The following is a 19,914-nucleotide window of genomic DNA, read 5'->3' as shown; positions in this document are numbered from 1 at the left end:
AGCTGTGAGATAGGAGGAGCAGGAAAAATCATGCAAGATGCAACCCATAACAATGGGGTTCCCCACAGTCCTGAAATGCTGTTAAGGATCACTAATTCTGTTCTAAGTGCAAAGGGAAGGAAGAAAATGGCATGATCGGATTTGTTTCTAAACTGTTCCTATGTGAAGAACAGACCAGAATCATTGAAGATAGTCTGGCCATAAACTGAGTAACGGTCAGTGCTCACAATGAACAAATACAAGCAAATTCTTATGTTACCCGCATTATTTAACTTTTGCCACAATGTTTAAAAAAGAGACTGAGTCTTATAAATTAATAAAGGAGACAAAGTATGGTACATTAACAAGAGAAGAAAAATGAGAGGTTATAGTGTGAAATGGAAATACAAGTTGGTTGTGCTAACAGCTTTCATCATGTAACTCTGGATACAAAAATCTAAACAGGTGTACAATGTGTGATCTTTCCCTTAAAATGTACACCAGTAAATCACTAAGCTATAGCCACTATAGTCTCACTCACTTATATAACCCCCCAAAAACATTGATTTAATAATAATATACCAGTGTTACTACTTGTATTTAATCTGGCAGAATCAGAGACAAATGAATCACTAAAAGCATTTTTTACTCAGACCTTTTCCATTCGAAGCCTATGAACATACCTGATGTGCCCCCAGTCTACACCTTCAAAAAAAGGATGACCTTTTATTTCTTCTACTCCACTATTTCCAATTCTATTTTCAGAATCAATACAAAATCTAGAAAATGGACAGAGAAATTATCATACGCAAATTACATCTAAGCTTTTCTATTTTCATTACTTCAAACATTTCGCTTTTGTGCTTATTTAAGTTAACTCTTTACTGTGGGAAATATGGGAGAAAATATAAGTTATCTGTAATTACATCATTCAGAGATAACTATTATAAACAACTGGAAGCCATTTCCTTCTAGTATTTTATTATAATTTTAAAAACACTATACTGATAAATTAGTTACTATTTTAGGACATTTTTTTCACTTAATATATTGAGAAAATTTCCCAAAGTCATTAAAATTTTTCTATAACTTCATTGTCTTAAAATTTGTATATGTGAATATTATAATTTACTTAGCCAGTCCACTACTATTAAATATTTAGATCATTTTCAATTTTTCATTACTGAAAACAGTATCACAATAAACATGTCTATTTTGTACATATTATGTATGTATATAATGTACCTATTATGTATCATGTATTATTTGTATAAGCAAAATTTCTAAAAGTAGAATTGCTGGGTCAAAGGTCATATATAGCTTCAAGGTTTCTCATAATGTGCTGCCAATGGTTGTTTCCATGGGCTGTCCCACTGCGTATGCCTTCTAGCCATTCACTACAGAATCAAAATACTTCATCTTAATTAAGAAACAGATAAGATTTCATATAAAGACTTTTGTGATATCAACTGCTACTAACAATGTATTTTTCTTTTCTCTTTAATGGGATAGGATCATTGCATTCTAACAGGAGTGACCTCTGAAACAATACAAGGCTTCTTGCCTCTTCTTAACTTGGTTTTCTTCCCCTGCATGCTTCCTTTTAAGAGTTTGCATTAAAAAACAAACAAAAAACTCCCACAAAAGTGAAACAGCCAATTTAGTCTTTTAGGTGCCTGTGAAGTTTTAAGATAAGACAAACTCCTCTACATAATTAACCACTAACCTAAGAATTAAATCCTTGGCTTTTTCAGATATAGGCACCTCTGGAGGAAATACCAGAGTTTCTTTCCAGTTCATCACTTTTCTATATGTTTCTTGAGGTGTTTCAGAGCAGAAAGGCGGATACCCTACATATCAGAGAAAATAAAAGTTGTATCAGCTTTTATGATCAAATATGCTATACACACAAGAAACAAAGTAACCCTGAGAGCTCTATTTAACAATAAAAAATGTCACCAGTCATCAATTTATAATAAAATTCCTAAAGAAGTCAATAAAATAAAGGATTTAAAGCATTCCCCTCCCCCACTTTCACCTGAAAGGCCATGCAGATACAATTTTGATACATGGGAGTTCAATTAAATACCTGCTTCCCAAAACTGGATTCCTAGGGAGCCCGTTTGGGGAAGGGGGAAGTAGAGGTGTGTGTGTCAGAAGTTGGTTTAAAAGAGTTCTGGAATGTTACCCCATGGTATCTGCATATGTTCAATCAGTAGCACTCAAAGAGAATTTATATAGTGTGCACACAAATGAATGATAAAACATACCTATTAGCATTTCATACATAATCACTCCCAAAGACCACCAGTCACACAGCTTGTTGTAGCCAGTCTGCATGAACACCTCTGGGGCAATGTAATCGGGCGTGCCCACCGTGGAGTATGCCTGCGGAGGAACAGCTTGTCAAACCAGCATTCTTAATCTAGTTTTTGAAAGATGTGAGTGTGGCTCACTACTGTAAAAAGCAATATATACAGAAGTTAATTTCCTAATACTTGTTTTGCTTGTGACAGGTATGGAGGAAGTCAGATAATGTTATTTAAGATATGATTTCTGCCCCTCAAAAAGCTCAACTATTAAGTTATCGATATATTTAGCCCTAAATTCATTTCAAAAAGATTAAAAAGATTGAGCCCAGTAGGCCTGGTTCCTCCCACTCACTATTAATATGTTCTTAGGCAGGTTATTCAACCTCTCTAAGCCTCAGCTTCTGCTTCTATGAAGTAGGAGTAATAATACCTGACTGAACAGTTGCTATAAGGATAAAACAAGAAAAGGAATGTGCTTTGTAAACTACAATCACCTACTACATACAAACATCAGGTATTTTCATTACAAACCTAATTCCAGGCCACTGCTCATCCAGTAGAAAGCAATTCTTAATTCATATAAAGACTTAAGAAAAACTATTTATTTAAGAAAATACTTCTTCACTAAGGATAGACGCTAAGGGTCAGTTGAAAACGTGTGACAGAAGATTTGGTCATTTCCATGTCCTGGGGGATGACATGATTGGCATTGAGTGGGCAGGGAATCCGGGTCTGAAGAAATTTCCTGCCCCAAATTCAATAGAGTTCCTTTTACTTCTCCCTTGGGAAACACCACGTAAGTTATGGTGAAGGCCACAAGAACAGTAAAACATGCACATAAGTCATCATCTGTAAATATGGGTTACAAAATTCCTACCGTATTTTTAAGCAGTGTACATATTTCCCTTTTAAAGTAGGAAATACTGTAATTCTTTTCTCAATTGTAAAATCTGATCTAAAAGTGACACATTTAAAAGTAGAAGGAAGTTTTTGTGGTTAATGCATAGCTCAATACATTTTTAAAACACTTTTAAAACTTAAAAACACAGAAATGTTTTACTAGTTCAGGAAGTTTACAATTATGTACTTGGGCTAATGAGAGAATAAGCTCAATAATGCAAAGGTCATTTTATTTGGTTTGAGAGGGTATCAAACTATAACCCTTAGTCTATTTACCTTCTTCAGGGAATGCTGAATTAATTGCACTTTCATCACTTTGTTGAATTTTACATATTTATAGTGTGTCTATATGTGCTAGGCACTGTATAAGAAATTAGGAAAACAAAGTCAAAAGGCACATTTCTAACCTTGAAAATGTACAAAGACCTGGTTAACAGGATAAAGGGAAAGAAGAAGTGGGCAAGAGATTCTTATATTTGCAAAGTAATAGAGGAGAAATTGTGTAGGGTTAAATAGACAGTTGTTGCACATCAAAGGAATAATTTATCTGTGGTCAAGTCTGCTTTCTAATTTTATTTATAGTTAAGACTGTTAACACACCAAGTTCCTTGTTTACTTTGTCTATAAAAAAGTTCTTAGAAACACACAACCCCATTCAACCCCATTACATACGCTGATATTTGTATCAGGAAAGGTATAGAAAATGGAAAAATGGACATCACAAGGCATTCACTACAATTATACTTATCTCAGTGAGTTTTATATAAAGTGTTAATTACTAGTAAGTAGACAGATTATTTAATTATAGATATGCTTGATAAAATATTCTAAAGTTAAATTATGAAGTAAAAATCAGCATTTCACTTTACAGGAAAGGAGAACTACAGAAAAGCTAAGGAAACTATGTGATCCCAGAACAAGCTCTATCATTGCTATAAAGTAAGTAATAATCATTGTGAAAGACAAAATAATCAAGCAGAAATCAAAGGAGATTTTAGAACCAGGGCACAATACTGTTTCTTAAAAAACATGGCCAGCTCACCAGTTGTCTCCGATTCTTCTTCCATGTTTCTGCTTTCCTCTTTGAGTTCATGTTCTGAAATGCTAATTTCAATAAGACAGAACTGTAATTGAGAGAGAAATACTCTCACCCCAAAACAAATTCACACATGTAAGTTTACAATGCATTGGTTGTCCTGATCAATGTGACTTTTGGTTGGGCATCGTCCCATAAAGTGGACGGCTGCTGGTTCGATTCCTGGTCAGAGCACATGCCTGGGTTGCGGGTTCGGTCCCTGGTTTGGGCATGTACAAAGGGGCAACTGATTGATGTTTCTCTCCCACATCAATGTTTCTCTTTCTTTCTCCCTCCATTCCCCTCTCTTTAAAAAATACTTTTTTAAAAAATACATCGGTTTAAGGAGTAAGGAGAGATAGAGAACCTTTAGTACTCAACAATACGTACTGAATTAAAAGTTATACTACTTTAACTTTTTTAAAAAACCAAACTTACAGAAGTCACTTGGTGGGTTGTGTGTAAGGTTTCTGTAGAATTCAGTTCTGTGAGCTTTCTTCAATCCCGTGCATAAACCAAAATCAGATAATTTTACATGACCCTAAAAAAATAAAAACCTAGTAAAATCAGTGGACTATATTGCTATTAACTTTGAAACAAAAGCTTTATTATAAACTTTTAAAAATTCAATTATTATAAAAATTCTTAGCTTATAATTCATACAAATGAAATGTAATATTATAAATATTTGATGATTGTATCATTCTATGAAATAATGTATCCTAGTTTAGCAGTAATATAAAATATAGTTGTCAATTCCCAATAACAAAATCAGCTCTATTACTCCCTAAAATACTTAGCAACCTAATAATTCACCAGTTTATTCACATGCCTTGGCATCCAACAAAAGGTTGTCTGGTTTAATATCCCGATGGATAAAACCCAACTGGTGGATCGCATCAATTGCCAGAACAGTCTCTGAAATATAGAACTGTGTTTCCTCTTCTGTCAAGGTATCTTTCTTCATTAGCAATGTCATCATGTCACCTATAAGGGAAAAATAAAGAAACGTATCATGTATCAAAAATGCCTCAAAAGCTTTCTTTGTATCTATACAATGTATGCCTGATTTTTGCATTTTCTGATCCACCTAGTATACCTCCAACCATCTCTAAGGCCAAATAAGAGAGTGTCATTGCATAAGCAAAACTTTTATCATATTTAATGAGTTTAAGATAGAAAATATGTACAACCAGATCAAAGCAGAGATATAATGAAGTTATATTCACCACTCAACATCCAGAATAAGTTGCTGATAAAAGCATGTCAAACTGGAAAATAAATCAATAAGCACACCTGGAAATGGGATATATTCTTTCAAATTCAGGTTTCAAAAACACTCAGAGCTCTTTGGGCTAGTAGCAATAGGACATCATTCCACTAAGAGACTCACCTTCAGACATTCTTTTATTTTCGAGGAATTTTTTTCTTTAAAAGGAGGTAAAGAACAAACACTGGTGAACTTACAACTCAAAACTGACAACAGTCAATATATTATCATGATGCTTCAAGGCTTCTTTTAAAAAATAACATAGGCATATTTTTTGTCTTCCATTCCCATTCTATTCTTTCCCTTTTTGTCGAGTAACCATTATCATGCATTTGGTTTGATGTGTATCCTTCCAGCTTATTTTTAAAATATCTTTTCAGATACAACAGTTATATATTACTCTATGAATTTATTAGTCTCTTGTAGGTTTTGTAAAAATTATCTAAATGGTATCAACTGTACACATAATCACACAGCTGGCTTTATTACTCCACTCTGTTTCTGAGATCTCACTGATGTAACAAATATAGCTCCTGATTTTTAACTACTGTAAAATATTTCATCACATAATTATGCCACATTTTATTTATTCATTCTTCTATGCGTGGACATTTATCTTGCATCCAGTTTTTCACTATTATGACAGTGCTGCAACGAGCACCCTTTTACAGGTCTCTCATACACGGGCATGGGGGAGAATCTCTAGAGAATACAGCTGGCTGTGGAACTGAGAGTGCAGGACGCCTTCATTTCCCACTTTACTGCTATGGATGGCTTGCTCTCTGTAAAAGTTACAGATTAATTTACATATGAGCGGACAGTTTCCTCACGTATCATATGACTTTTAATGTTTTTACTAATCAGATGACTGTGAAATGGTATCTCATTCTTATTTATATTTGCATTTCCCTGAATGCAGGTGAAGTTGAACATTTTCCTATATATTTATAGACTAGCCAAAGTTGTCTTCAGTATGTTGTCTATCATTTGCCCATTGGGGTATCTTTTTCTTTAGTGACTTGTTCTTTAATTCTACACTTAAGACATTCTAACTAATTCTATACAGTAAACCAAGAATGATAGTACTTAAAATGTGCCAACTTTATCATTCAAAATAATCTGACTCGTGGTCAAAATTAGCATTATTATGGGAGGAACTATTGGAAAACCATGACTGACTATGTAAAACCTCAGAGCTAGGAATATAAAAGTAAACCTAATTAATAAAATTATAATTACACATAGTGATTTGCTTGCATCAGTCTGTCATTGCTGTTACGTTTGCTTTTACCTCCAGGGAGAAATTCCATGATTAGATAAAGGTTCCTCTTATCTTGAAAACTGTAAAACATCTTCACCACCCAGGCACCATCTGCTTCTACCAAAATATCTCTTTCTGCTCGAATATGAGCCACCTAGATGAATGTATTTTGAAAAAATAATTGTAACACATTACACATTTTTCAAGCTTACCTCTTACAATTATCCATCCATTTCCTTAGAAGTCACGAAGGAAAGCTGGAGTTTTAGAAAAGATTTGAAACATATATGCATGTTCATATTCTCATTAAATATGGAGAACCTTAGGAAATAGTTTATTTTAGTTTATACCTTTAGGTGGGATCCACAGGTATATTAGAGGAAGTGGAGACCTCCAAGGTAGCAAAACGACTAGTTTAGAACCTTTCTGACCAGCTTCTCCACCTAGGCAAGGAGCCTGTCATTGCCTTATAAATTTAGGGCCCTAGTTTGACTTTTAAAACGTAATAGTAAGAAATGCTCTATAAATTAGTATGACAAAGTCAGAGTCCTTAGAACATTATTTTTAACTGTCAGTGGTCAAGCAAAGGACCCGACTTGGTCTTTAACAATTTGGCTGTGGTCTTAAGAAGTAGAAACATTTATAGTAACTTTATATTAGTTTGTTATAACATAAAACTCCTATAATATCTATAAACATGATCTATAGCAAATTAATGTAATTTGGGGGGGCTGCTACTGACTTCGGTCAGATACACAATTACTAAGGATCCATTTTATAGGCTGGAATATTTTATAAACTGAGTAATTTGTGGAGCTGATAAAATCAATTTTTAGATGTTTTTGCATTAATATATTTATATATTCTTTCTTGAAAGGCTAACTAACAATAAGATTTGATTTTATGCTTTTACTGTTTTCATTGTGCACCACAATGAATTCTGGCCCAAAGCACACCGAGAACATAGATTTTGTAAACTTTTCATGTTAATAAAATATGATCTGCTTAAAATGTCGTATTTGAGATTATTATATTATCCAGTATGGTAAATGCTCTGAGATTAAAGCACAAGAATAGAAGTTGAAAATTAAGAAACAGTTTTCTGGCATCAAAAAACTATAATCTCTCTGGATCTGTTTCAAAGTTCTTACCTATTGTCTTTTACAAAGCATTCTAAGATGGTAAAGGAAAAATCTGAAACTTTTGGTGTTGCCTATGGTATTGTCAGGAAAAAGAACTACATCATCAATTTGGTTCGGTTATTTTTAAGTATCTCAAAGCCAGATGACAAAATACGTCAAATGGATCTGTGTTTCCAAAGGATAGCGAGTAGCATGCACAGGAATCTGATAACATAGCAGTGAAGATAGAAGTTGCCACTTAATTTTGTGGGGTAATTAACATTAAAGTAAATGTGATAAAAACATAAATTAATGATGTATTAAAAATTGAGTGGAAAAGATTTTCTAAAATGAAATTCAATGGTGACAAATGCATATTTATTTGTACAGGGCAAAAACAACCACAAAGTGCAAAAACAGACTTAACCCTTTGAGTACCATGCATAATTCAAAATTTGGATCAACATGAGAAAAAATTATATCAATATATAACCTGAGGTACAAAAAAAGAGTACAAAACACAAAATACGAATTATTCCATTGTTGTTTACATTTATAGCCATTTTAAAAAGTTACTGGGAGCGACGCTGGCACTTTTGGGAAAATTTGTCAGCGTCACTCACAGCGATGTTGGCACTCAAAGGACTAATGTTGGGGTTCGTTGAAATTGCCCCTGAGGAACAAACAGTGGTCAGAAGCCCTTCAAATTCTGGCAAAATATTCTAGACCAGGTCTGTCCAATAAAAATATAATGCAAGTCACACATGTAATTTAAAATTTCCTAGTAGCCCCATAACAAGTAAAAACAAACAAGTGAATTTTTAAATAATAAAGTTTAATAACTTCATATATCCAAAATATTTTTATTTCAGTGTAAGCAATATAAAATTATTGAAATATTTTACTCTTTTATTCATACCAAGCCTCCAAAAGCTGGTGTGTATTTTCCATTTGTAGCACATCTCAATTCAGACTAGGTGCTTTTAAGTGCCCAGTAGCTACATGTGGCTAGTAACTCTAGACTATACCTGGACCGAACTGCTGCCTTTTGTCCTTAAAACCCCATCCAAGACTAACCCCAGTATTGCCTTGTTAGATTCCTGTTGATCTCCTTGTCTCTAAAGCTCCACAGCTTGACCCAGACATCTATTCCCCTCATTATCTATAATTCTCTCCTACAAGTCGATTATCTTGACCTTCCTTGCCTTCCAAATCCTTTGTAATCAGTCTGTCCTCAACAAAACCACCTGATCTCTGGATGGTTCCTATCGCCTTCTCATGCTAGGTGAAACCAGCCTGTCTGTCTAATGAGAGTTCTGTCCTGCAGAGTGAGGTCCCAAGGATGGCCTGCTTTTCTCTCCCATGTTGCCTGGTGAGGGGCAGGTTTCCTCCTCGTTCTCACGGCTGCTCCTGAACGACGGGGCCACTTTCCTTCTCTCCAGCTCACAGGAAGCACATGCTGTGAGACTACCTCTGCCATCACCCTTCTTCACAGCCATCCTTCACAGACCTCCCCGTCAATCTCCCTCCCTCATTCATGGCTTCAGCTCATGGCTCACCAACTGCCCTAAGCTTGAACCATCAAATACCCTGTGTGCACAGTGCCTTGACATCTGCCTCACCTCCAACGGTCTTTTCCCCTACTACACCCAGCCACCCAAGGTAATCTTCTCTTTCTCATCACCAGTAATTATCCCCTCTCTAAAACCTCAGCTTTAAGGAACTCTGTTTCTAATCTCCACCTTTAACTTTTCCAGGTCTCTTATTCTTATACTTTAATCTGTATTCCATGGGCCCTACCGCTTTTTCTCTATTACTCTCCTAACAACCTCATTTCTTTCTCTGCCCAGACTAGAGTCCATCATTATGATCATGCTTTTGCAAATGCCTTGACTTCTCTTGTCCTTCTCCCCCTCCATTGTATTTGCCTGGCCAAACCCCAGCCCTAGCTAGCCTCAATTTTCTGCCTACTGTGTCGATTCTGCAACTAAGTATTACTAGGGAAAAATCACCTAATTACACCACTGGTTCACTTGACATTCATGACTACAAATCTCAGCAGGCATTTAACCGTGCTTCCCTAACACATCGGCTTTCCCACACTTCAAGGCAACAGCTGTGACTATTTCCCAATTTCTCTTTCCTTACATCTCCAACAGGTTCCCTCCCTCCTTTACTCCTAACTAATGACCGCACTTAACTTGTGCTCAGGCAGAAACTTGGCACTTTATTACACTCTCAGATCAACCACCCTGCATTTGTTCTAATTTTCTCTGCCTTTCCTTCCTGTTTTAATGACTAGGTCCCTACTCCTATCAAAGATCAACTCCAGTCTTCCAGTGTACTCCTGCAATTATCTGCTCTCTCTCTCCTGCACTATCAACTTTTCTCTTCCTAATGGGTTCTCCCCAGCCAGCATGAACCATTCCCTATCAAATACATTACACACACACACACACACACGGCTCAAAACCCTCTTTTTAAAAAGATTTTATTTATTTACTTTTAGAGGAGGTAAAGGGAGCGAGAAAGAGAGGAAATGAAACATTAATGTGTGGTTGCCTCTCACACACCCCCAACTGGGGACCTGGCCTGCAACCCAGGTGTGTGCCCTGACTGGCAATCGAACCAGTGACCATTTGGTTCACAGGCCAGTGCTCAATCCAGTGAGCCACACCAGCCAGGGCCAAATTCTCGTTTTGACCCTAAATCTCACTTTACCAATCTATCCTTTGTTCTGCTTCACATGATTACTCTATACTCACTATTTCCAATTCTCTTTTTCCTCTACAAAACTTGTCCTTTTTTAAAGATCTTTTCTGTTATTCTATTACAGTTGTCCCAATTTCCCCCGTGCTGTTCTCCATTAACCACCCCCAACAGGGTGGGGATATGTGACAGGGATTGAGGGTACTGAAAACTATACTGTATTTTCACTGAAGTCAGAAAAAAAGGTATTTTTTTATGGATTAAATGTTTGTGTACCCCTCACCCCCAAATTCCCAAACCCCGAGTATAACTGGATTTGGAGATGGAGCATCTAAGGAGATAATTAAGATTATGCAAGTTCAGGGGTGGGCCAAGGGAGATGCATTGTCCTTAGAAGAACAGACATCAAAGAGCACTCCGTTGCGCACTCTCTCTCTCTCTAAAAGCCAGAAAGAGAGCCCTCACCAGAAACCAAACCCTGGCAGAACCTTTATTTTACACTTCCACCCTCCAGAACTGTTAAGAAAATTAATTTCTGTTGTTTAAGTCACCCAGTCTGTGGTATGTTGTTACAGCAGCCTGAACTGGCTAATACATATTTAGATTATAAATATTTTTAAAAATGTTAACTATAAGAATTGAGAAACAATGAAACAGTTTATCACAAAATTAATAGATTACATAGATTTCTTTTTAAAAATTCCAACCTCAACACTTACTGTAACACCTTGTCAGTGGATGGTCCTTTGGTTAACGTGTGAAAGAACATACCTGCTCTTTTTCAAGCATATCAGATTTTCTCAATATCTTCATTGCATAGATATGGCCTGTATCTTTCTTCTGAACCAGCCGTACCTAGAATGTAAAAATTAATCACATTATAAATGTTAAACAGTCACTACTATTTATTTAGGAGCAACTGTTATAAAGAAAACAATGTTACAATTTGCCATTCATGGCATTCATTAAAAAATTTTTCTTTCAAATTAAACTATTTTAATACATATCAAACCATTTTAATCTATGTTAAGATATATATTTTCAATAGCAGTGACTTTAAAAAGAACCACACCTCTCCAAATGCTCCTCTTCCTATAACTTTCAGAGACTCAAAGTCATCCAAGCCAAGTCTGGTCCTCTTGAGCCGTAAGAACTCTGTTTCCTTGCGGGCATGTTGTGATCGGCGTAACTTTTTCTATTAAAAAAAAAAGAGTTTAAAAAGATGACTTTAAAATCAGATTATTTTAAAGGAAACCTACAGTATTAAAAGACAAGACACATAAATATGAGGATGAAGTATCTTATATACTGGTGCTATAACTTATTTTCCAATTTCAAATACTTACTAAGCATGGATAGAAGAATAAAACAATCTAAAGAAAACTTTTTAAAAATTTTTAACAATTGATAAATCTTTATTCTTGAGGTACACTCCATTAAAAAATTTTTTAAGTATAATTCATTGGTTATTTTGTTACAGCAGTCCCAATTTTTCCCCCTTTGCTCCCCTCTACCCAGTACCCCCCTTCCCTCCAACAATCCCACCCCCCCTTAGTTCATGTCCATGGCTCGTGCATGTAAGTTCTTTGACTTCACCCTTTCCTATATTATTCTTAACTTCCCCCTGTCTATTTTCTACCAAACAATTATGCTTCTTAGTCCCTGCACCATTTCCCCATTTCTCCCCCTGCCCCCTCCCAGCTGATAACCCTCAAAATGATCCCCATACCTATGATTCTGTTCCTATTCTGGTTTGCTTAGTTGGATTTTCTTTTTATTTTTTAAATTCAGTTGTTGATAGTTGTGAGTTTGTTGTCATTTTAATGTTCATAATTTGGATCTTCTTTTTCTTAAGTCCCTTTGACATTTCTTGTAATAACAGCTTGGTGATGATGAGCTCCTTTAGCTTTACTTTGTCTGGGAAGCACTTTATCTGCCCTTCCACTCTAAATTATAGTTTTGCTGGGTAGAGTAATCTTGGTTGTTAAGTCTTTGCTTTTCATCACCTTGAATACTTCTTGCCAGTCCCTTCTTGCCTGCAAAGTTTCTTTTGAGAAATCAGCTGACAGTAGTATAGGCACCTCTTTGTAGGTAACTCTCTGCTTTTCTCTTGTTGCTTTTAAGATTCTCTGTTTATCTTTAACCTTTGGCATTTTAATTATGATGTGTCTTGGTGTGGTTCTTTTTGGGTCTAGCTTGTTTGGGACTCTCTGTGCTTCCTGGACTTGTATGTTTATTTCCTTTACCAAATTTGCAGAGTTTTCCTTCATTATTTTCTCATATAAGTTTTCAATTTCTTGCTTTTCCTCTTCTCCTCAGGCACTCCTATGATTCAGATTTTGGCACGTTTAAAGTTGTCCCAGGGGTTCCCAAGCCTCTCCTCATTTATTTCAAGTCTTGTTTCCTCATTCTTTACTGGTTGACTATTTTTTTCTTATGTTCCAAATCATTGATTTGAACCCCGGTTTTCTTCCCTTCACCATAGGTTTTGTGTGGATTTTCCTTTGTTGCATTTAGCATAGCCTTCACTTCTTCCCTTATGTGTTTGCCGTACTCAAGTATATCTGTCAAGCCTATGAGCATCTTTATCACCAGTGTTTTGAACTCCGAGTGTTAGGTTGGTTATCTCCTCGTTGCTTAGTTCTCCCACTGGAACCTTGATCTGTTGCCCCTTTTGGGCCATACTTCTCTGTCTCCTCATTCTGACAGGATCCTGTGTTTGTTTGCCTCTGTGTCTTAGGCAGAGCTGTTGCTCCTGTTACGCTGTAAGGGGTGGAGCCTTAGGGATTCATCAGTTCAGGGCGACCTGTTTCACCACATTGTGGTGCTGTGTGGGGGAGGGGTCTGAGAGGGAACAATGCCACTTGCTCAGCACTCGGCCCCTCTTCCAGGCACTTCTCCCACTTCTGTATGGGACTGGCACCTCTCTAGCTGTTGCCCTGGTCATCATTTCCAGAGCAGGTGGGTCTGTGGTCATTCTAGGACAGGACCGTGGGACCCTTTAAACAGGCAGAGTCTGCTGAGAGAGACTGGCAGTTTCTTCCTCTGCCCCAACCCCCACTGGTCTGCACAGTTAAAAGCAATGAGGCTTTATTTTCCCCAGTGCTGGGACCATGAGTTGCACAGTTTGGTCTGCTGCTAGGAGCACTCCCCCGTGGCCATTCCCAACTTTTTAAAATGTGTGCCTGTATTTTCCCCCGGCCTACCACTGCTGCTGCCGCCACTCCTGCTGCCACCACACTGCATCTTCTCTGCCCCAGCTCCTAAATATTTCATCTTAACTAATACATCATTTTCTTTCATCTATGTGCTACCTTAATTCAAAAATAAAAATTAAACTTTAGGAAATGCTAATAGTATTCTGATATTGATTTTTACCTTGAAGAAATCGACTTTGTTTCAATTCTCTAAATCCCAGGATTGCTCTGTCACAACTACTGAGACCTATGACACTAAAATAACACAACAACAGTGTTTCCATAGAGATTTACTTATGGTAGAATTTATTCTTGGACAAATTTTAATAAACTGCTTGAGACTTGGCACACAACTTCCTAAAAAATATGAAATTGCAACAAAAATAATTACACATAGAATTCATTAAAATATTCAAGTCAGGAATTTCATAATTCATTCCCCAGAGATGACAAAAAATAACTAGCATTAATAAGAAACATTATGAAATACCTTCAGGTTACATTTGCAATGGACACTGGTTTCATTGCTCTGTTGGGTAAGCCAAAAAGTTCTTTTGTTTTTTTTCTTAAGATGGATCTAATAGGACTTAGTTGTCTTTAATTTCATTCAAAACAATTTTGTTAGATTATATTGCAACAGCTGTCATATGAGCATGTGTTAAAAAAAAATCAAAATTGGTGAATTTTTGTGTAGCCATTTTAATAATGAAGATGTAAGAAAATACATATTTTCAGCATATTATGGTTTATTATTTCCAGAAAGGTAAAAACGCAACTGAAATGCAAAAAAAAAGACTTGTGCAGCATATGGAGAAGGTGCTGTGACTGATTTGACATGCCAAAAGTGACTTGCAGATTATTGGACTTCTGGCCAAGATGGAGGCATAGACAGACACACTGCGTCTCCCTCCACAACTAAGAAGGAATACAACTACCTCAAAACTAGAAACAACCAGAAGTTCCAGAAAATCAAACTGCATGGAAGTCCAGCAAACAACAATATAAAAAAGAAATATTCATCTAAACAGGTAGGAGAGGCGGAGGCAGGGTGGAGAGGACACGGTGTGGTGGTAGCAGCAGCAGAGGCAGCAGTGGCAGACCAGCAGAAAGCTCAGTCACACATTTTAAAGTCAGGAGGGACACCTGGGGAGCGTTCCCAGCTCCTCACCGGACCTCGAAGCTCACGGTCCCAGCACCAGGAAAAATCAAGCCTCATTGCTTCTGACTGTGAAGATCAGTGGGGGATGGGGTGGAGGCAGAAACTGCCAGTCTCTCAACAGAGTCAGCTTGTTTAAAGGGCCCCCACTGTCCTAGAACGTCCGCAGACCCATCCACTCTGGGAACGACGGCCGGGGCAACAGCTATAGGAGTGCCAGCCCGGTGCAGAAGTGGGAGAGGTGCCTGAAAAAGGGGCGAGTGCTGGACAGGTGGCATTGTTCCCCTCGGACCCCTACCCCACACTCAGTGCCACAATGTGGTGAAACAGGTCGACCTGTACTGACGAATCCCTAAGGCTCCACCCCTTACAACATAACAGGGGCAAACAAACACAGGATCCTATCAGAATGAGGAGACAGAGAAGTATGGCCCAAAAGGGGCAACAGATCAAGGTTCCAGTGGGAGAACTAAGCAACGAGGAGATAGCCAACCTAACAGATGAGGATACAGACAACCTAACAGACGCAGAATTCAAAACACTGGTGATAAAGATGTTCACAGGCTTGACAGATACGCTTGAGTATGGCAAATGCATAAGTGAAACGAAGGAAAATCCACACAAAACCAGTGGTTGAGGGAAGGAAACTGAATTTAAATCAATGATTTGGAACATAAGGAAGAAAAAAAACAGTCAACCAGTGCAGAATGAGGAAGCAAGAATTGAAAAAAATGAGGAAAACTTCCCAAGTTTTGTAAAGGAGATGGACATACAGGTCTGGGAAGCATGGAGGGTCCCGGGCGAGCTGGACCCAGAGGGGACCACACCAGGATGCATCATGATTGAGATGCCAAAGGTGAAAGAGAAAGACAGAGGCCTGGGGGCAGCAAGAGAGAGGCGGAGAGTTGTCTACAGGTGGTTGCCTATAGGTCTACCAGCTGATTTCTCAGAGGACACTTTGCAGGTAGGAAGGGACTGGAAACCAGTATTCAATGTGATGAAAGGCAACCTGCAACCAGGACTACTCTATCCAGCAAAGCTATCATTTGGAATGGAAGGGCAGATGAAGTGCTTCCCAGACAAGGTAAAGCTAAAGGAGTTCATCATTACCAAGCCATTATTATATGAAATGTCAAAGAGACTTACTTAAGAAAAAGAAGATCAAAACTATGAACACTAAAATGACAACAGACTCACAACTATCAACAACTGAATCTAAAAAATAAAAGCAAAATCTAACTAAGCAAACCAGAATAGGAACAGAATCCTAGGTATGGGGATCATTTGGAGGGTTATCAGCTGGGAGTGGGGAGGGGAAGAAATGGGGATATGGTGCAGGATTAAGAAGCATAATCGATTGGTACAAAATAGACAGGGGGAAGTTAATAATATAGGAAAGGGTGAAGCCAAAGAACTTATGTGCATTACCCATGGACATGAACTCAGGGGGATGGGATTGCTGGAGGGAAGTGGGGTACTGGGCAGAGGGGAGCAAAAGGGAAAAAATTGGAACTACTGTAACAACATAATAAAATATACTTAAAATGAAAAAAGTGACTTGCAAAAAGTTTCACGCTGGAGACTTCTCACTGGATGATGCTCCACGGTCAGGTAGACCAATTGAAGTTGACAGCGATCAAACTGAGACATTGATTGAGAACAATCAACATTATACCACATGGAAAAAATATACATACGCTCTTTTTGGCCAACCCAATATATTTTAATCCCCCCCCCAAATTTTGTTGACATATCTCCTAGTAGAGTTAACAGAGTGGGAAATACACAAAATCAGTGAAGACAATTAAACCCCTGTTCATCTTCAACAGAACGCTATCAAGCTTTCTGTAGTTCAGTTCTGAGCAGACAAGTCAAAATAACCATAACTGCTCAGAAATTTGCTCCTAATGCTGCTCAAGGTATAACTACTAAATAGTCCTTACCTACCCTTGTGTATATGTTTTCAAAAGGGTAAGGTAAACTGCTAATCAGAAATACGTAAATATGTATATCAATGCAATAGAATTCTGATATTTCTCACAAAGTTAATCTAAGAGGATAAAATAAAGAAATTATGTCTTCAATCTAAACATCTTTAAACAGCTAAATGAAGTTACACACTCAGGTACATCAATGTTGGAAACAGTAAAGATTATTTTTTGCTGTTGTTCAAAATGCCTTTTGAATAACAGTTTAGAAAACTGAATTATCAGTAAAACAGATTAAAAAAAGGTAATTTTAGACTTTAAGACTATAATTAAAAAGGCCACATGGTGGCACTGTAGTGCTGTCTTTCAAAGCAGTAAAGAGCACTCCCCCTCTTTAATTACATAAATGAATAAATATAAGAATTTTGAGAGACATTCTGGATTTCTGATTTATGGGTGTTAAAACAGTACAGTTGTATATAGTTTCAGAAACCTATCTAATTTGAATGAAAAAGATGACTATTACAGTTTCATAAATTATGTTCACAATTGACATATGACAGAGGCAGCTAAAACAGAATAGTATTTATTAATATTTGACAGGTTGTATAATGCAGCAGGTAAACAATGCTTATGTGTTGGAGACAGCTATTTAATGGTGAAAAGTAGAATCCCAAGTGTAGATAAATAACCTTACAAAAATCCCACGATATTAGTATTAAATCTCTAAGTCCATGTTAAAGTTCAGAGGTAGTTGAAGAAAATTTACATTAAAAAAGTTCATGAAAAAAAAAAAAGGTTGGCATATCTGCTCACAACTTGGGTCGATAAGTTGCCTTAAAAAGCAAATAACATCTTTATGGTAATCACATCCTTCCTCTCCAAGGAAAACACCAAAAATCTGTGGACAAATTCAATATTTCGTGGCTCTCTTTTGTGGCTTAAACTTGCCTACATTCGTTTTCCATGAGAGTAAATAATATCCCATGTTTAATGGGATTTTCCTAACTTCAATGAAGCTAAAAATATATCACTTTCTTCCATTCTCCATTCTTTCTTAAATGGGTGTTCCTCAACCTCTCAACCTCAGGGTGCACAGTTTTTGTGTAAGACAGTGTACACAGAAGTTCTGGATATGAAGGGGTTCAGCTAGCAACTTCACCTCAGGATGTATGCTTTTCATGGCTTTAGTTTTCACAAGCAACTTTCACAAATAATTTTCTATCATAGAATGAGTTAAAGATGAATACTAGTTTTTACTTTAAAAAAATGGATTCTTATTTTAATAAAACATACAGATAGTTCCAACTTTTTTATATTAGGCTGAGAAAGTATGTCTTTTTTATAAAATTTGACATAATCTAGGACCTTGCCTGGGGCCCAACAATAATCATTTGGGAAAATTAAAATATCTACTGAAAATTTTTAGTTTTATAAGTGGTTCTTATGGGCAACTGACTATTTTTTAGGGGAAAAATTATTTCACATAGTTCTAATATATTCAGTACTTCCTGGTACAGACAAGAGGTTGCAAAGTGGAAGCTACAAACTGTATTCAATTTACAGATGTATTTGACTTGGCCTGCAAGTTATTTTTAAAACATTGAATTACATGTCAATACTTTAAAAAACAGATGATTTCACATAAATGTCCAGATTTCCAGCCTCTCTTGTAAAACACCAGGCCAACAGTGGCAGTCCCTTTTGGAGGGGCACTGGTTCTCTAATTAGTCAGTCTCCCCACCGATGCCAGGCACCAGGTGATGTCATAAGTGGGCTGGTATGTCCTTTGTTTTTTGTTTTTGTTTTTGTTTTTTGGTAAAGTGAAATGTGGTATGACTTTAACCAAAGATAAACTGTGAGGACCAAATATTTTAGGAAAAGAAAAAAAATTATATCTTTTAGAAATAAAAAAAAAATTTCTTATGAATTGAATATGCAAACAATGTATATTAGATCAAAATAATATAACCTAAGATGACATTATAAAACCAACCGAGCCAACTTCTCTCGTTTATGTACCTTGCTTGGCCTGGGGCATCTGTTTCTGTAACCTCTCCTTTAGATTTCACATTTACAATCTTATACATAAGATTTCTATATCAAAATGATGTATAATGTATATTAGTATATAATAATTGTAAGGTTTTAATGATAAGAAAGTTATTAATACTAATGAATAAAAAGGAGAAAGATGTGCTTAGCCTTATTTTTCCTCTACAGGCTGGAAAGTAGATCTAAACCATTACCTTTCTCACTCAAAATTTAAAGAACATAAATAAATTTGAAAAACATAGCAAAATTTGCGTTTTCTAGATTCAGCCAACTGATGAACAAAGTAATCACCTTCGGTATAAATCATTAAATATTTTATTAGATTTAACATGCAAATATAAAACAAAAGCAGTTACAATCCTAGGAAAGATGCAGGGGACATTAGATAATGGTTTGACTTCAAATCATCATTTGGAAGCCTATTCTTTAAATACTATAGACTTCCAGTCAAGACGGAGGCGTAGATAAAACACAGCTTGCCTCCTCGCACAACCACAACAAAGATTACAACTAAACTACAAAACAACTATCACCCAGAATCATCAGGAAATTGAGCTGTATGGAAGTCTGACAAGCAAAGAATTAAAGAAGTCATATTCATTCTGACAGGTAGGAGGGGCAGAGAGGTAGAGATGCAGAATGGTGGTCCCACACCCAGGTGTGGTAGATAAAAATCGGGAGGGACACTTCAGGAGCTCAGTATCCTCACCCCACACTAGCCCACACAGTCCAGGGTTCCAGTGCCAGGAAGGTAAGTCCACAGAACTTTGTCTGAAAAACCAGTGGGGGTTGGGACGGCAGAAGAAACAGCAGGATTCTCAGGAGTCTCAGACTCACTCCCTCTGGGCACCAGTGGCATACGGGGAGAAACTGAAATGTCTGGCATCAGGGCAAGTGCTGGGAGACAGCTTCCTCTCAGACAAAACTCCAGAAGCCAGGCAGCAGCCACTG

At 36.9% G+C, this 19,914-nt stretch overlaps 1 protein-coding gene across 5 annotated transcripts in view; it reads right to left on the bottom strand.

The window, feature by feature from the left end:
- The window catches only part of STK38L (serine/threonine kinase 38 like), a 68,356-nt gene that overhangs the window by 4,167 nt on the left and 44,275 nt on the right, over positions 1-19,914 (bottom strand). For all 5 annotated transcript variants that reach the window (XM_090272953.1, XM_090272952.1, XM_090272951.1 and 2 more), the window contains 9 exons: positions 11,700-11,822; positions 11,399-11,482; positions 6,828-6,951; positions 5,099-5,253; positions 4,705-4,807; positions 4,234-4,295; positions 2,250-2,367; positions 1,706-1,829; positions 663-758 (listed from right to left, as the gene is read on the bottom strand). In XM_090272953.1, coding sequence (XP_090129079.1) covers positions 663-758; positions 1,706-1,829; positions 2,250-2,367; positions 4,234-4,295; positions 4,705-4,807; positions 5,099-5,253; positions 6,828-6,951; positions 11,399-11,482; positions 11,700-11,822 — 989 coding nt within the window. The remainder of the gene's footprint in view (positions 1-662; positions 759-1,705; positions 1,830-2,249; positions 2,368-4,233; positions 4,296-4,704; positions 4,808-5,098; positions 5,254-6,827; positions 6,952-11,398; positions 11,483-11,699; positions 11,823-19,914) is intronic.

This window comes from Furipterus horrens, unplaced genomic scaffold (genome assembly GCF_987537825.1).
Source record: "Furipterus horrens unplaced genomic scaffold, mFurHor1.1.pri manual_scaffold_4, whole genome shotgun sequence".
In the NCBI taxonomy this organism is placed as follows: Eukaryota; Metazoa; Chordata; class Mammalia; order Chiroptera; family Furipteridae; genus Furipterus; species Furipterus horrens.
The sequence above is the reverse complement of the archived record's forward strand: the minus strand, read 5'-3'. Positions and strand labels throughout refer to the sequence as shown.